The 17,867-nt window shown below is 39.3% G+C and overlaps 1 protein-coding gene across 1 annotated transcript; it reads left to right on the plus strand.

Annotated features, from left to right (window-relative positions):
- The first annotated feature begins 12,389 nt into the window (after window positions 1-12,389).
- On the plus strand, window positions 12,390-17,586 carry LOC133733455 (protein SUPPRESSOR OF K(+) TRANSPORT GROWTH DEFECT 1). The gene is made up of 8 exons (XM_062161075.1): window positions 12,390-13,161; window positions 13,725-13,830; window positions 15,170-15,368; window positions 16,125-16,193; window positions 16,284-16,358; window positions 16,484-16,582; window positions 16,704-16,859; window positions 17,196-17,586. The coding sequence occupies exons 1-8, from the start codon at window positions 12,690-12,692 to the stop codon at window positions 17,319-17,321; spliced, it is 1,302 nt and encodes a 433-aa protein (XP_062017059.1). The 5' UTR covers window positions 12,390-12,689; the 3' UTR covers window positions 17,322-17,586.
- The last annotated feature ends 281 nt before the right edge of the window (window positions 17,587-17,867 follow it).

Consider the following 17,867-nt stretch of genomic DNA (forward strand, 5'->3'; position numbering starts at 1 on the left):
AGCCGTGAAGTCCACTGTAGCAGGTGGAGAGTTTCGTCGATTTCCGGCGATTCCGGCCGTTTCCGGCCACGAAATTGGCATCGAAGGTTCGGTTTTCATCACTGATCATTTCCCCTATGGCCTTGTGTCACGATTTGTTGTGTAGATGTCGAATTGATGAATTGAAATTTTAGGGTTCTTGAGGAATTTCTGGGCTTGTGTTCACCGGCCGAACTGGAACTCTTTCAGGTAAAATTGGCACTTGTTGTAGTTGAATGAATGGTTGAGTGTGTTGAGTAGATGCTACTGTCCAAGTTTGGTGGCCATCGGAGGTGGTGGCCGCCGGCGCGTGGGGCCCACGCGCCGCCACTGTTGGTGGCGCGTGGAGGTGTGTTGAGCAGTGATTTAATTCCAGTTTTTAGTCCATTAAATTGTATATATGTTGTAGAGCTTGTATATGAAGTTTGGTGAATTTTGGAGGAGTTTGGAATTGTTTGTGATTTTTCGAAGTTCGGTGTTTTGTGATGGAATTGTTGGAAATCCGGCCGTCAGATTTTCCTCGTTTTCGTTGTGGAATATGTTGATTGAGGAATTGGTGTTGTGGAAGAGATTTGGGTTGAATTTGAGAAGTAGTGAAGATAGGGATTTTCGGGTTTCGTTTAGGTTCGTAATTATTTATTCGAATTGTCGTTTATGGAAATGTACTTGTGTACAGGACGTTGTTGCGAGCTATGGCTAGATGAAGGAACTCGTTTGTGTGGTCGCCAATAGTACTGTGAGTGGACGTTTGTTTTTGAATATTGATGCATGCATTTATTTTTCGAATTAATGTTTTATTAATTACCATATTATTTTAGTTTCGGATACGATTTCGGTTTTGGAATATTACTTGGATTTTCCATCATGATTTTTGGAACGTGAGTTTTATCCGCTCGGATTTGAACTTGTGATTTAAGTGATTTTCGACGAATTATTTTCCGAGGTGATTTCCGGAAATTTATAATACATTTCTTTTCGTCGATATTGAGAATTTTGAATATTTTTCGAAATGGGATTTCGATGGAATTTGGCATTTGGAATGTCTTGTTGGTGATTTCAGATTTGGTTTATGATTTCGAGAATATTTTTGGCGTGCGGGGTCACGTCATTGGCATATGTATTTTCTCGTGAGATGATGGGGAAGCCTTATTGATTTTCGAGTTTTCAGATGGATTTTAACCCACCATACCTGGGTCGTTATATTTATTGCTAGCTAGCCTATTAGTACTCCTCCCTGCTTACTATGTGTTTGTGGGTGAGTAAGAGCAGAGCATGGGATGCTCCAGAGTGTGGGACACTCCGACCCGAGCCTGGGAGGCTCCCTTCTTGTATGGTGATAACTTCTTCCCCATACTTTTTCGTGACTTGACTAGCGGGGCTAGTCCGTTATTTTCGTAACCAGCGGGGCTGGTATGTTTTCACGAGAATTGTGGATTTCGATGTTATCGTAACCAGCGGGGCTGGTCTTATTTTCTTGAGAAACGAGATTTCGGTTTACGATACATGATTTTCGAATGTTTTGACTAGCGAGGCTAGTCGGTTTATCGTTTTGAAATCCTTTGATTTAAAGCTAAATGTGTTTTTCTTAAATGTTGCATGCATCGTGTTTTTAAAAGGAATAAGTGTGGGAAAGTATGAAATCCTTTTTCTTTTAAATTGTTTATTTTTGTCCACTCACTCTAACGTTTTTCGTGTACTTTTCCCTGGGCCCTTCGGTTTCAAATGCCCAGTTTGCAGGCGCTATTAGTTGAGGTCGGGCGTACATGGTTCGAGGCATAGTTGATGAATTGCTTCCGCACTTCTTTGTTTGGCTCTGACCTATCGTGGGTTACTGTTTTGGGTAGTCCACTTTAGTGGTGACTCGACCAGTTCCCGGTAGAGTTATCTCTAAGGTGGGCCCCGCAGGGCCACCTCGGATTTCAGGGCGAAATTCGGGGCGGGTCCTGTCAGAACCTGAATTGAAAAAGGAGGAGCAGTAAGGATTTCCTGCACAGTAGGGCACCCACATAATACATGGCCAACACTCTCAACCTGGTGACGGCAAAGCAGGCATCCCATATCACCAGTGTAACCCTTCTTACTCAAACTCTCTCTAGTTGGTAACACATTGTGACAAGCTCGCCAGATACATATAGAGACCTTCCCAGGGATCTTAGCTTTCCAAAGTGACTTCCAGAGAATACGAAAAGGATCACCAATAGAGGAGGAAGCAAAGACATCCCCCATCACCACCTCCCGAGCTACATAGTAGGCAGTTTTAGAAGAAAACTTACCCTTATTCCCAAGCTTCCAGCTCAAACGATCGCTTCTATTTCTATGACTGAGAGGAACACACAAGATAGCATCAACAACTTCTTGAGAGAATAGACGTTGCAAAACATCAACCCTCCAACTTTTGGTATCCGCATCAATCAAGGAAGAGACTAGCTCAATATTACAAGCAGCCGGTTTACAGAGTTGATGAGGAGAAACAGTTGGAATCCACTGATCACTCCAAACATGAATAGAGGAGCCATTACCAACCTGCCAAAGTAATCCAGCCTGAAGGACAGTTCTAGCTTCCATAATGCTTCTCCATGCATACGAGGGGGAATCCCCCATATCTGCATCCAAAAAAGAACCATTCGGAAAATACCTAGCCTTGAGCAAACGAGACAACAAGGAATTAGGATTAGTGATTAATCTCCATCCCTGTTTTGCAAGCAGAGATAAATTATGAGCATGCAGATTCTTGAAACCTAAACCTCCTTCACTTTTAGACAGGCACATCCTATCCCATGACCGCCAATGAATTTTGCGATTAGAATCTGATCCTCCCCAAAAAAATTGAGCACAAAGGTGGTGGAGATCATCACAAAGACCTTTAGGAAGCATATAACAACTCATAACATACGTTGGAATAACTTGAGCCACTGCCTGAATCTCCTTCCCCGCAGAACTCAGGATTTTTGTGCGCCAGCTGATCAGCTTCTTAGTTAATCTTTCCTTAAGATAAGAAAAAATTGCCACTTTTGATTTGCCCACATGAAGTGGAAGCCCTAGATATCGGCCATGGTCCTCCACACACTGTACCCCCAAAATAGAAGCTAAACTATCTTTAGTATCTGGATGCACATTCCTGCTAAAGACAACACTGCTCTTCTCTAAATTAATCATTTGGCCAGAAGCACGCTCATACACATTCAAAATAGACGTGAATGTAGAGCATTCCACCACAAAGGCTTCTCCGAATAGAAAGCTATCATCGGCAAATAGCAAATGATGAATAGTTGGGGCTTGAGGACTCATCTTCAGCCCCTTCAGTGTACCCTGGGATACTGCTTGAGAAATAAGGGACGAGAGACCTTCAACACACAGAATGAATAAGTATGGAGAAAGAGGGTCCCCCTGCCTGATGCCCCTGGAGGGAGTAATATAACCTGTAGGTTTACCATGTAACAGAATAGAATAACGCACTGTTCTAATGGAACAAAGAACAGTGTCAATCCACTTTTGTGCAAACCCCATTTTAGATAAAATAGAGATCAAGAAAGTCCACTCCAATCTGTCGTATGCTTTACTTATATCTAACTTAAAGGAGAAGAAACCCTCATTCTGATGTCGGAGCTTATGCATAAAATGAGCAACTTCAGATGCAACAAGAGTGTTATCCGATATCAAACGGCCAGGAACAAAAGCACTTTGAAGAGGAGAGATAATAGAAGGCAATAATACTTTCAATCTGTTAGCAAGCACCTTAGAAGCAATTTTATACACCACATTGCAAAGGGCTATAGGCCTGAAATCAGCTGCAGTTTTAGGCTCTTTAATTTTAGGAATAAGAGACAAATGAGTAAAATTGCTCTCAGAATCCAGAAGACCTGTGTTTAAAAAAGTCCTCACAGCTAAACACACATCAAATTGAACAATTGCCCAATGCTTTTGGAAAAAAGCAGGAGACATACCGTCAGGTCCAGGGAATTTTGACGGATGCATCTGGAATAAAGCCTTCTGGATTTCCTCGTCTGAATATGGAGCTAATAGAGAAGAATTCATATCATTATCAATACAAGGATGAATATGTGCAAGAACTGCTGCAAGAGCTGCAGGATCAGAACCCTCAGAGTGAAAAATATTTTCATAGTAATCAACAAACACTGAACCCACTTGTGCAGGGTCAGTGTGCCATTGTCCTCCCAAATCAGTGATACCTACCACCTTATTACGACTGCGTCTGTTAGACGCTTTCCTGTGAAAAAAAACTGAATTACGATCACCTTCTTTCAACCATAAAACCCTTGATCTCTGACGCCAATAAGCTTCATCCAAAGATAGAAGTTCATTATATCTAAATTGAAGAGTTTTTTGCTGCTCAAAATGAATAGGATCATAAGGGAGTTTCATCAACATATCCATCTTGGATTGCAAGAGATGCATTTCTGTTTTCCGCTGTCGAAATGTTCCTGCATCCCATTCCATTAACAACCTGCCCGTTGAACCAATTTTCAACCCAACTTGCTTCATAGGTTCACCAATAGAGGGAATGGACCATCCCTTCTGAATAACAGCAGCGCAATCGCCATGCTGCATCCACATGTTCTCAAACCGAAAGCGCTTGAGTCTTGGCACTCTGACAACCGGTGCAGCAGCTATCTCCACCACAATGGGATTGTGATCGGACCGATTAGGAGGTAATGTGATAACCCTAGAGTATGGGTAAATGGCACACCAATCTTGCGTGCAACAACCACGATCCAACCTTTCCTTAGTGAACCGATTAAACCAAGTAAAACGAGAACCCACAAACCCCATGTCCTCCAGATTACAATCGGCCAAGGCTTCCATGAACCGCATCATCATCGCAGCGTTCCGTGGTGGACCACCGGATTTGTCAGCTGCACACAAAATCTCATTGAAATCGCTGGCTATTAACCATGGCAGATTCACTTGTGCTGCCAGAGTACGAAGCAAGTCCCAAGTTTGAACCCTATCACCATGCCTTGAAAAACCATAAATGCCTGTGAATCGCCAACCTCCAGCAACACCAGGAAACCCTATCTCAACATCAATATGATGTGCAGAATAGGTACGAAGGCTCACCTTCAATTCCGAAGACCAGAATAAAGCCAAACCTCTTGAACCATCCTTTTTGGGGAAGCAAATGCAACCAGAGAAGCCCATTTCTACTCGCAGGTCCTCCATCAGCCTTGGTCCGGCAAGAGTTTCTGAGACAAAAACCAGACTAGGGTTGACATGACGTACCAAAGAGACCAAGGCACTCTGCGTTTCTGTGTTAACCAGTCCTCGACAGTTCCAGGTGAGTACCTTGAATGGCAGCATCGCAGCAGGGTGACGACTCCAGAAACCGACCGCCGCGATCCCGATGTAGGAGCAAATAAACCGCACCGCACTACATACGATGCACAGTAGATTGGGTGAAGACTAGACGTCTGATAAACGGAACAGCAGAAGCTGCCGGTATAGGCCTGCGACCACCGATGATCGGAGCCGCAGATATCCACGGGCGGAAGCCCGACTTAGGGTTTTCCTGGAGATTTCACGGGCGCGTGAGGCGCGTAGAGTAATCTCTATGGGTTTTTGGAGTTAAGTCATACAGATTCTAAACACAATGTGGTTTAACTTGTTTATTAGTTATGAGGAAAAATATACAGTTGTCGCGTGTCATTGATCTTTAATTTTAATTAGGCGTAGGAACTTTCAACTTTTCAATTCTCATTTGATGAACTAAGTTGTATTTCTTTTCTCTCCAAAATTGAAAAACTTGAGCAATGATCTTCAGGTTTCCTTTTGCCTTTCCAAATACTATAAGGGATTTTTTGACTGTGTGGAGTTCCAAGTATCAGATATTATGGCCACAAAAATGTAGACGGTGAGGATTGATGCTTTGAGCACTCGGTCTCTCACAACTCCCAGAATATTGCAAGAATGCCATTGTCTTAATTTCTTCAACATAATTGAAAACATACTTTGAAGTGTTTTTCTTCCATACAACCTAGCTTGATGACTGCCTGTGATAACTGCCTTCAAGTAGTGCATTCCTTCAAATTATCCCGTGTCTATGGATATGTTTTTCAGGCTATTCACAGTATAGGACCTTTAAAAGCTCCTGGTCCTGATGGTCTTCATGCTATCTTTTATCACACTTACTGGAATTAGGTTAAAGAGTCTTTATTTAAACTAGTTTCGATTTTTTTTCAGCATAATATTGATATGTACGTCTCTTATCAATCGAACTAATATTGTTCTTATACCAAAGTTTGAGAATCCTGAAACTTTTTACCATTATAGGCCTATTAGTTTATGTAATGTTGCTTATAAGGTCATCAGAAAAATCATGGTCACAAGATTAAGACCTTTATTAGAGAAATCTATCTTTGATAATCAAGGTGTTTTTGCTCCTGGAAAATCAATTCATGATAATATCCTCTATCATAGCTCATGAGCTGTTTTCTTCTTTTAATAGAAAAAAAGGTAGGATAGGTTGCATGACAATTAAAATATTGATCTTGAGAAAGCTTATGACTTCTTGAATTGGGATTATTTAGTTGCTTGCTTACAGGCTTTTGGTTTTTAGGAGGATTGGATTAAGCTTGTTAAGAATTGCTGAAGCACTGTTTCTTTTTCTATTCTTCTCATTGGTTGTCCTCAAGGTTCTTTTAAACCAAATAGGGCTATTAGACAGGGAGATCCTTTATCCCCTTATTTATTTATGGATTAAATTTTGTTTAGTCCATGTACTTTGCCTCCAAAATTGTTTTAGTCTCTGACATTTCAATTTAATCCATAAAGTCCCTGACCTCACAATTTCCAGCAAATTAGTCCACTCCGTTAGGATTCCGTCAAAATCTGCCGTTAAGTTACTGACGAGGCCATTCATTCCACGCCACCTCATTTATTTGCATGCCACATTGTTGGGAAATTGTCCAATATACCCTCTTGCATTTTCTCCCATTCTTCTTCACACCCAAAATCCAAAGCAAAAGAGAATCACCATCACTACCACCATAACCACCACCGAGATCTCTCTCCGAGCCCAACCACCACCACGAACCTCAATTATCTTCTCCTTTCCTCTTCTGCTCACCAAAACCCAGATCCAACAGTGTTATCTCTTCTTCTGTGTTTTAAATTCTCATATCAGTCACACGTCTTCAACACCACCAATCCAATCTAACCCTGCAAGCATCATAATCAAATTTTCGATCAAAATCCACTGCCACTATCACCATAACCACCACCAAAACCACCCCAAATACCTGTATCAGATCGAACACCATACTGATACTCTCACCAAAACCACCAAAACTTCAATTAAGCACCAAAATCCAAGAGTTCGGGTTCATTGAGTGCCCATACCCGTATCAGATCGAACACCGTACTCATACCTGTACCAGACCAATTGCCGAGCTGCAGACCCGATGCTCAAAGACCACCACGACGTCGATCTCCTCCCGTTGTTCCTTGATCTAGACTACCGGCGCGCTGACCACCGACGTTCGACCCAGATTCCATCGTACCAGATTGAACCCGCTTTTCCAGATCGGACCCGGCTTCTCTTGCGCCTGTGCTGACCCACCATATTGGATCCTCCTACATCGACAACTGTTGACACCATTTCAGGCACCCGATTTCAGTCGCCATCTTTACCTCCGATCATACCACCACGACCTACCTCTGATCATACCAGCATCACTCCGGTTTCTCCTGCGCCCCCATCACATTTCAACGACGACCTCAAGTCGATTTCTTTGCTGCCTTGTTGTGCGCATACGAAGTTGGCATCTTGGCCAGTCTGCAATTTTGGTTTCAGTTTCAGTTTCATTGTGGTTCTCAGTTGGGCATTGTGGTTCCAACGTGATTCTCAGAAATTTGGGGCTAAAATTAGGGATTTGATCAATTGGGGAAGATGTAAAAAGGGTGTTGCTGTTATGCAAGACAAGGTATGGATAAAAAGAAGAGTCAGGGCTATTCTTCACATTTTACTATCTACGTCAGCCTATTAACGAAGTAATTGGACGGCGAAGACCTATTGGATGGAAATTGTGAGGTCAGGGACTTTTTAGATTAAATTGGAATGTCAAGGACTGAAACGATTTTGGAGGCAAAGTACAAAGACTAAACAAAATTTAATCCTTTATTTATTCTTGCTATGGAACCCTTAATCACATAGTTTAATTCTCTTACTAATAATTGTAAGTCTCATGTTGGAATTCTAACTTCTACTCATGGTTTTAAGGTTTCTAACCTTATGTTGCTGATGACTACTTATTTTTGCAAAAACTTCTCATTCTGCGGCAAAGAACATTTTGAATACATTTAATCTTTTTTTTGAAGCCTCAGGTTAACAAATAAATTATCACAAATCTAACATTTATTTTTCTAATAATATTCCTGTCACTGTTAAGAGAGCTATGGCTTGCTGCCTTGGTATTAAACATTTGGGAGTTCAGAATATTGTGTGTTGGAAAGATCATCTTAACATTAATGACCTTATTGTCAAAGTTCAGAAAAAACTTGCAGGTTGGAAATCTCATACTCTCTCAAGAGGTGGTAAGTTAACTTTGTTAAAATCTAATTTGACTAGCATGCCAAACCATATTTTATCTTGTTTCAAGTGTCCTAAACGTCTTTCTGATACTTTGAATAAGGAGTTTAGATCTTTCTTTTGGGGTAATTCACAACCTCATATTGATTGGAATCAAGTCTGTTTACCTAAGTCTAAAGGAGGATTAGGAGTAAGGCAACCTAATATCTTTAATAAAGCTGCTTTAGCTAAGCTTGGTTGAAAATTTTTAACTCAACTAGAGAATTGGTGGGTTCAACTAGTTACCACTTCTTCACAGTCCAAAAAAAAGCTTCAAATTCTTTAGCTTGGAAAGGAATTCTTGATGCAAGAAATCTTCTCTATGAAGGAATAAGATGGATTGTAGGAGATGGTCACTCTATTCTTTTCTGGTCTTTTAATTGGGTTCTACCTTTTCCTTTGTTCTTAACTATTCCAGACTCTCAAAGATTTCAGTTGAATTGGTCTTTAATAGTTGCTAATTTTATTCATAACATGGCTTGGGATAAAGAAGCTTTGCAACACATTCTTCCTCCAGATGTTGTAGAGATGATTATAGCTATCCCTCTACCTATTCATCATACTCCTGATAGTTTTGTTTGAGGACCTATAGGTTCAGGGAAGTTTACAATAAAGTATGCATCTTGGATTCAATCTCAAAATGTTCCCAATCACTCTAGAACTTCTCTGTTGAATAAGATGTGGAAGTTAAATATACCTCCAAAAGTTAAGATTTTTGTTTGGTCTTTAATAAGAAATGGACTAAAAACAAGAGACAAAATTTTTACTTATAATCACAATATTTCTCCATTGTGTCCATTTTGTTCTACAGATGTAGAATCTATTGATCATTTGTTTATGAAGTATCATCAATTCGCCATTCAAGTTTGGTTCTCTACTCCTTCTCCTAGGCCTTTTAATTGGAACAACTACTACTTACTCCCTATACTTATAGGGTTTCATCGTTTCAGTCTCTGACCTTTGAATTTCACCTAAAAGGTCCCTGAACTCCCAATTTCCTCCCAATTGGTCCCTGCCGTCAAGCATCAGTCAAAAACTCCGTTATCTTCCCCTAAAAAGTCTATTATACCCTCATTTACTTATATATATATATATATATATATACAGTCCGGCTACACTAAGGACGTCCTTAGTTTTTCTTAGGTACGGATTTCCAGTTTTCACCCACTTTCCGATCAAATTTTCACATCTTAACCGTTCAGTTTTTAGGTCCTAATGTATAGATCACCTCTGCAAAATTTCAGCCAAATTGGTGATCATTAAGGCATCCAAAACTGCAAATTACAACAATGTAAACGAACGGTTCCAGTTCGACAGATTCGGTTCATTCGTGTAAATTGCAGTTTTGGACGCCTTAACGATCACCAAATTGGCTGAAATTTTGCAGAGGTGATCCATACATTAGGACCTAAAAACTGAACGGTTAAGATGTGAAAATGTGATCGGAAAGTGGGTGAAAACAGTAAATCCGTTCCATAAGAAAAACTAAGGACATTCTTACCTGAGAAAAATCCTATATATATATATATATATATATATATATATATATATATATATATATATATATATATATATATATATATATATTTCTCTTCCTCTCTTTTTTTATTTTTTTATTTTTTTTTCTTTTTACCTCTTCTTCTTCCGGCTCTTTCGCCTCCTTCTGTTCATCTCCTCATCAAGATGGTTCCAATCCACAGACCTTCAAGAGGTGAAATGAAAAAGAAGAAGAAATAAAACAGAGAAAAAATAATTTAAAAAAAAAAAAGTAAGTGAGGGCATAATAGACATTTTCGGCAACTTTAACAAAAAATTTTGACGGCAGGGACCAATTGGGAGGAAATTGAGAGTTCAGGGACTTCTTAGGTGAAATTCGAAGGTTAGGGACTGAAACGATAAAACCCTATAAGTATAGGGAGTAAACAGTATTTAATCCTTTTTTATAACATGGATTGATCATATAAGTAATATTCCTTCTTCTGTTGATCATCTTTCCTTAATCTTATTGACTGCTTGGTCTATTTGGAATTGTAGAAATAAGTTAGTTTTTTAGAATGTTGCTCCTATCCCATCTAAATGTGTCTTTCAAGCATCTATAATCCGATCCAATTATCTTCAGGCTAATCCTAAGAGTACTCATCCTAAAGTATGAAGATACTTTCATATTAAATAGCAACCTCCTAACTCTGAACAGGTTAAATTGAACTTTGATGGTTCTGTTAGAGATGAAAATGCTACGATTGGTTTTGTTATTCGTAATGCAGATGGCAATCCTTTGTTCGCTACTAACAAGAAACTAGGCAATGCTAATGTTCTTGTGGCTGAAGCAACTGCTTTAAGAGATGGTCTACATATTGCTCTTCTGCATCATTATTCAAATATTGTTGTTGAAAGCGATTCCAAGCTGCTAATTGATTGTATCCAAGGCAGATGTGAAGTCCCATGGAGAATTAAGCTGATGATCAAGGATATCAAGCAACTAGCACAACAATTTGAGGCCATCATATTTAGGCATATTTATAGAGAGGCGGATTTTGTGGCAGATCATCTAGCATCTTTAGTTCATAATTCGCAGAACAATTCAATTTGGTTTTTCTGTCTATCCCTTTATGTGTCCCCATCATTCCAGTTGGATCAGCAGGAGATAGTGTTTATCAAGGCTTTGTGCTTTAGTTTTTTATTTATTTTTATGTTATAAAAAAAGAAAGAGCAAAATACAGAGTAACTAATATTTAGTCATTCTCAGAATCTAAGCACAATGTATTCATTCTTGAAACAAAGTACCCTAAACCATAAAATCATTTATAGCATTCATCAACATAGAATTCAGCACCTCCTAGAAAGATTGATAGAATGTATCTTGAAAATCATCATGTCTAGGGGCTTTCAAAGCTCCGAAATCAAACGCAGCATGTTTGACATCTTCAATTGTAAAGTATATTCCTTTAATTCCAACATTATCTAAAACTCCACGCCACACCCTAGGGCCATCAAAAGTGAAAAGTTGTTGGAAATAGTCCCAAAAACCAGTAGCTAAAATTGTTAATCCTGGAGATCTTATTCCTTTTTCTTCTTTGAATAATGGATAGTACAGAAGTGAAAGAATCTCATTATCACCGTATTGAAACCATCTCACCCTTAATCTCTGGTGCCAATATATTTCTTCCCTAGTAGGCTATTCCAAACTCCAAAGTTCATCCAACTGATGAACAATAGCTTCCACCCTCCCTCTATGAACATTAATGTAAGTCTCACTATTATATACAAAGAAATAATTCCAATAGAAGAGAATCAATTGTCATGGTCAAGCCATTCTTAAATATATGTTCTATAGTTGCAGATCGAGTTATCTTTCCGTTGTGTCACCGCTGGGAAGCAAATAGAACCGTCTGGAGCGCGTTCTTTGCTAGTTGGTGCGTATTTGAATACAATTGTTTAGTAGAGACTCATGATTTTATTTCAGGATGTACTCTAGGTGCTTATTGTAATCAGGGGTTTAGGCTCAATGTCCCCCCCTTGTATTCGACGGTTTCATTAATCAAGGCTTGAGGGCAGCCGCACCAGCCCTTAATTTAAAAAAAAAAAGATTACACTACAATTAGTAGTATCCCTTGAAACAAATCTCTAATCTTTTATTTACAAAGCAGAGATTTATGTCACTGCACCATCAACCTTTAAACACGTTAAAAAAAAACGCTCCAACGAGAAGAGTTGATTTTTCATCTCTTTTTGGTAAAAAAAAAAAAAAAAAAAAAAAAAATCACTTGGTCTAAGAGAGAAGGAGCGGAACCTTCCCTTTCCAAAAAACATTTTGGCCTTCCAATTTTCCAAACGCGTCCTCTTCCTCTTCCTCTTCCTCGAGGAATCGTCTTCTAATTCGCCCAGAGCCAAACTAGTCCCGATTCCTCTCATACCCAACCCAACCAAACCCACTATGATCTAGGGTTTCTCCACTTCAAAACCACCCTCCGATCCCCGATTCTTCAAACCCTAGACCCCCCCCCCCCTCCTCCTCTTCCCCTTTTTCCAATTTCAAATTCAAATTCAAATTCGATCGCAGCGATTCCCAATATATGTGATCACAGAGATGTATAGCAATTTCAAAGAGCAGGCTATAGAGTACGTGAAGCAAGCCGTCCATGAAGACAACAGTGGAAACTACGCAAAGGCCTTTCCTTTGTACATGAACGCTCTCGAGTACTTCAAGACCCACCTCAAGTACGAGAAGAACCCTAAGATCAAGGAGGCTATTACCCAGAAATTCACCGAGTATTTGCGCCGGGCCGAGGAGATTCGGGCCGTTTTGGACGACGGCGGGCCCGGCCCGGCCTCCAACGGCGACGCGGCGGTCGCGACCAGGCCCAAGACCAAGCCCAAGGACGGGGAAGGCGGCGACGGGGAGGATCCGGAGCAGGCCAAGCTCCGGGCTGGGCTTAATTCGGCGATTATAAGGGAAAAGCCCAATGTCAAGTGGAATGATGTGGCGGGTCTTGAGAGCGCTAAGCAGGCTTTGCAAGAGGCCGTGATATTGCCGGTCAAGTTCCCTCAGTTCTTTACTGGTTAGTTTGTTTGTTTGCTTCTGAAAATGGGTTCGTTTCGCTCTGTTGTGTTGGTTTGTTTTGAAATGTTTGCTTTTGTTTTAGTTTATTGTGTGAAACTCGGGTCAAAGGTTATAGCTTTAGGATTTTGGAGCTGGTTTTGATTGTGCTGTTGTTGACTGAAAGCTATAAAGGTTGCAATTGCTTGCATGGTTTGTATTGTATTGATGTTGGTGCAGCATTTATTAGGCTGGTATTGTTTTAATGGGGAAAGCCATAGATAGTTTAGCAGTCTCTAGTAGTATCGGGGTAATGGGAAGGGTTAAGTTGCTAATAGACTGACTATATGAGTTTGCAAAAGGGGAAGTGTTTTGTTACCCAACTTAGGGGATATGGTTGCTTTCTGAAGCAAGAATTCAGTTGTATCACTTTCTTATATATGGTAACTGCTTTATTATGATTACTATATTTGTCATGTTGAGGAGCTATTTCTCTTGGTACTTCTGTAATCATCCATCATTTGATGTGAAGATTTCATTTTGGGTTCTTCATGGAAGCTAATGTATACCTACTTAATTTTTTAGGCAAGAGACGACCATGGAGGGCTTTTCTATTGTATGGTCCTCCTGGAACTGGAAAGTCTTACTTGGCCAAGGCTGTTGCAACTGAAGCTGACTCCACATTTTTCAGGTATATATCCGTCACTGCGCTATGAGTTAATATAACCGACTATTAGAAAATATTAGCTCTAAGTTAATATTGGCTTGCCACCCGGAAACAACCCCACTGTCTGATGCTGGTTCTTTTATAATTTTAGATTTTTTTGTTTTTGTGTTTGTGTATTTGTGGCTTTGTTTGTCTCAGTGTAAAGAACATAGTACTGCTCATGATTGGACATCTGATATGTTGTGCTTTGTTGATCCATTTTGTTGAATGGAAAGCACATGACCATAAAGAGGTGATAAGGTAGTGCATTCAGGTAATTGGCTAGTATAGTAAGGTAATGCTTTCAGGTAATTGGCTAGTACCTTACTCATATTGTCTCTTCTCTTTTATAGTCACCGAGGGCTCTTAATTTGATCGCTGGAGTTTCCCATCTTTGCACTCTTCTTAGTCTTGTTCTGAGACATGTGCATAATTAGGGTTTAGAGCATTGCCTTTCGTATTTTTGTACCGGGGGAGTAACATTATTTTAGAGCTTCACTCCTGCCCCAAATTCCCAAACATGAATTTGGGGACAGCTCTAGTCCCTCCCCAAATTTGGAAAACGAGTTGAATGCATTTTTCCCCAGACTCTCAAACTGCTATATTTTACAAAGAAACGACTCTTACTCCCAGGGAATGCTTTTGAAAATTTGAAGCCGACTCGGATCAGATTATTGGCTGGAAACCACAGTTGACAGCAATTTAGGTACTTTGTGAATGAAAATTTAATTTTGAAGAAGACCTAGATCAAATAATAGGCCAAGGACAAGTTATGGAGTGGGTATTGGATATATGTTAATTTGAAGCAGACCTTGATCACTTGTCAAAGGCCCAAGAAGAGATGACATTTAAGTTCACCAACTGAAAGTGAATTTGAAATGCGTTAGCAATGATGAATATTAGCCAAAACTAGACTCAAGTACTTGAGGATTTCAAGAAAACGGAGGGTTTGTGGTGTCTTGTTGCACTTTTGTGGCGGTTATGTTAGTAGAGGGAAAAGATCTTAGGACAGCTACCCCCCAAATTCAACCTGTTTATAACAAATATGAGAAAATGGTAGAGGGAAAGTAGTGTAGATGCTCTTATTAGTCAGCTTTGTTTACCGCTGAGTAAAATTAGAAGTAAGAACTTGACCCAGATATATTGGGAATGTGCTTTTGGATTATCTCTACCTTTTTATTTCCATGCAAATATCTCTTCTTGATCATTTATACACCTCCCCTTTGTTGCGTGTATGATTACAGGCCAATAAGATGGCAATTATTTTGTCCTTTTCCTGGCAATTCTGGGTTCTAATCTGTAACATTCTTTTATCTTTGGCTAGTATTTCCTCTTCAGACCTGGTTTCAAAGTGGATGGGTGAGAGTGAGAAGCTAGTTTCAAACCTTTTCCAAATGGCTCGAGATAGTGCCCCATCCATCATCTTCGTTGATGAAATAGATTCCTTATGTGGGACGCGTGGAGAAGGCAATGAGAGTGAAGCTTCTAGACGAATCAAGACAGAACTTCTTGTGCAGATGCAGGTATATATTTTTTTGTGGGAAGTAGGGGAGTAGTTCTTAAGGTCAAACATTGAATTTTATGAATTTACTTCTGGTCATCACTTTGAAATAGGCTTGGAAAGTTTCTGGAAAAGGAATAAACTTAAGTTTTAACAATGATGTGAAAATCTATTGTTCCATGCTTGTCTTTGCCTTTTTTTAATTTATGTTCTTACACATATGGAGTTATTCTCTATCAAGTTCTCATATAAGGGACAATTGCCCTGCCGTTTCTCGTACCTCTATAGAAACAGAATGGTTTCATGTTCCTTACAGAAAGTGATATGTAAGTCTCATATTGTCTGATAGTAAAAAAGAGGTCCTCACATGTGGTCTTATCTAAGGACCTTATTTGAGAGTTAGTTCCTTGGTTTGAGAGAGAAAGGACAAAGTAATAGAGTATGCAAGAAAAAGAATATACTCATGTTTTGCTTGTTTTCTCAAAATGAATGTGACTTGCCTTCCTTTGTCCTTCTTCCAATTTTGTCATTCAATGGAGTACAATCTTTGGTATGCTGTCAAGTAGACTGAGCTCTGCATGGTCATTTATGGTGTATAAATGGATCACATAGAAAGTTAACGATAAGTAATTCATTAACTACCTGCTTTAGAGCTGCATCACTTCTGGCTTGTGTATGGTCTATAACTCTGAGTTAATAAAAGGATTTATGCCAATTAAATTGATGATGCATAAGAAGTCTTAATAATTTACTGAACCTTTTATCTCATATGCTTCAGGGTGTGGGAACCAATGACCAAAAAGTTCTTGTTCTTGCAGCGACAAATACTCCCTATGCATTAGACCAGGTAAGGAGAAACATTATATGTAAGCTTGTTCGCATTGGTCTTAATTATTAGAGTTATTTTATTGCCTTGGCTAACCACTGGTAACTACAGGCCATTCGAAGACGTTTTGACAAGCGTATTTACATTCCCCTTCCAGATGCAAAGGCTCGACAGCATATATTCAAAGTACTGGCCCTTTATTTTTTTCATCCTTTTTCTTTGAAGTAATCGAATAAGTGTTTTAGTTTTGCAGTAAGTGATTCTGTGTATTCTGAAAGTTTGTTCGGCTTTTAATTTTATAATCTGAACAGGTCCACTTGGGAGATACTCCTCACAACTTGACAGAAAGTGATTTTGAAAGCTTAGGTTTCAAAACTGAGGGATTTTCGGGTTCAGATATTTCTGTTTGTGTAAGCAGAAAGCATTTATATTCTTATCCTGTCTTTTATTAGTATACCTTAAATTATGGTTATGAGAATTACTTGTTACATTGACTGTTTTGATTTTCTTGTTCGGTTTTGAATTTGGCAGGTCAAGGATGTTCTTTTTGAACCTGTACGCAAAACACAAGATGCCATGTTCTTTTTCAAGAATTCTGATAATATGTTCATACCTTGTGGACCAAAGCAACCGGGTGCTGTCCAAATCACCATGCAGGAGTTGGCAGCTCAAGGACTAGCTTCACAGGTATGTATTGTTTTTGATTCAGATGGATGTTGCTGTTGGTGACTTGAATACCTGTTGTGGTTTAATATTCTGGTCTTGCCCATTGTGACTTTGTTTACAGTTTTGTGGGCCCTTTGTATTCATGATGATTATCAAGTCATTGAAAATGTTATATCTTCTTTATTTATTCGAACAGGCACATTTCACTCCAATAAGTATTAATATGACATCTGATCATTGTATGATTTATATATAATGAATCCATATGAGAAGGAACAATTTCTATGTTAATGTAAAATGATTTTCACTTTTTAACAATATCGTATTAATTAGTTCTTGCTTATTAATGCCATGCAGATCCTTCCACCTCCCATCACAAAAACAGATTTTGATAAGGTACTTGCTAGACAGAGGCCTACTGTGAGCAAAGGGGACCTTGAAGTCCATGAAAGGTTCACGAAAGAATTTGGAGAGGAAGGGTGATGAATTTTCTGTATCAATATCACATTGATCCACACTAGCCATCAGTGCAATTGCCGTGATTAGTATGTATTAGTGTTGGATCTAATGGACTAAATACTCTACATTAGTTTCTTCAATGTGGAAGGTGATATGACTTCCCTTTTTCTGTATTGAAATGGAAATATTGGTGTTTGATATCGAGTTGCTTCTTTTCAATTTCTGTAAAGTACAGTTTAACATATATCTTTCTTCAAGTGTTGATACATCAAATAATGTTTGTCGCTCACATTGGTAGCTTCTCGAAACAGTAGTTGACCAACAATTATCTGGTTAGATTACAAGTGCTTTGTCTTGTGTTACTTCCCTCGATGACTGTTTATCAGTTCTTCATGTGTATTTTTATGGATAGATTCATGATGCATGTTGTGTATTTCAGGATTGGATGTGCCTCTGATTCTCCTGTATAGATCTAGACTGTTGAGTCATACAGATCTGTTTTTTTCCCCTCCCCTCCCCCAAAATGGAAAGAAACTTGTGAGGCTGGGCAAAATAATGAAATATGCCCCT

The sequence above is a fragment of the Rosa rugosa genome, chromosome 2 (genome assembly GCF_958449725.1).
Source record: "Rosa rugosa chromosome 2, drRosRugo1.1, whole genome shotgun sequence".
Lineage (NCBI taxonomy): Eukaryota > Viridiplantae > Streptophyta > Magnoliopsida > Rosales > Rosaceae > Rosa > Rosa rugosa.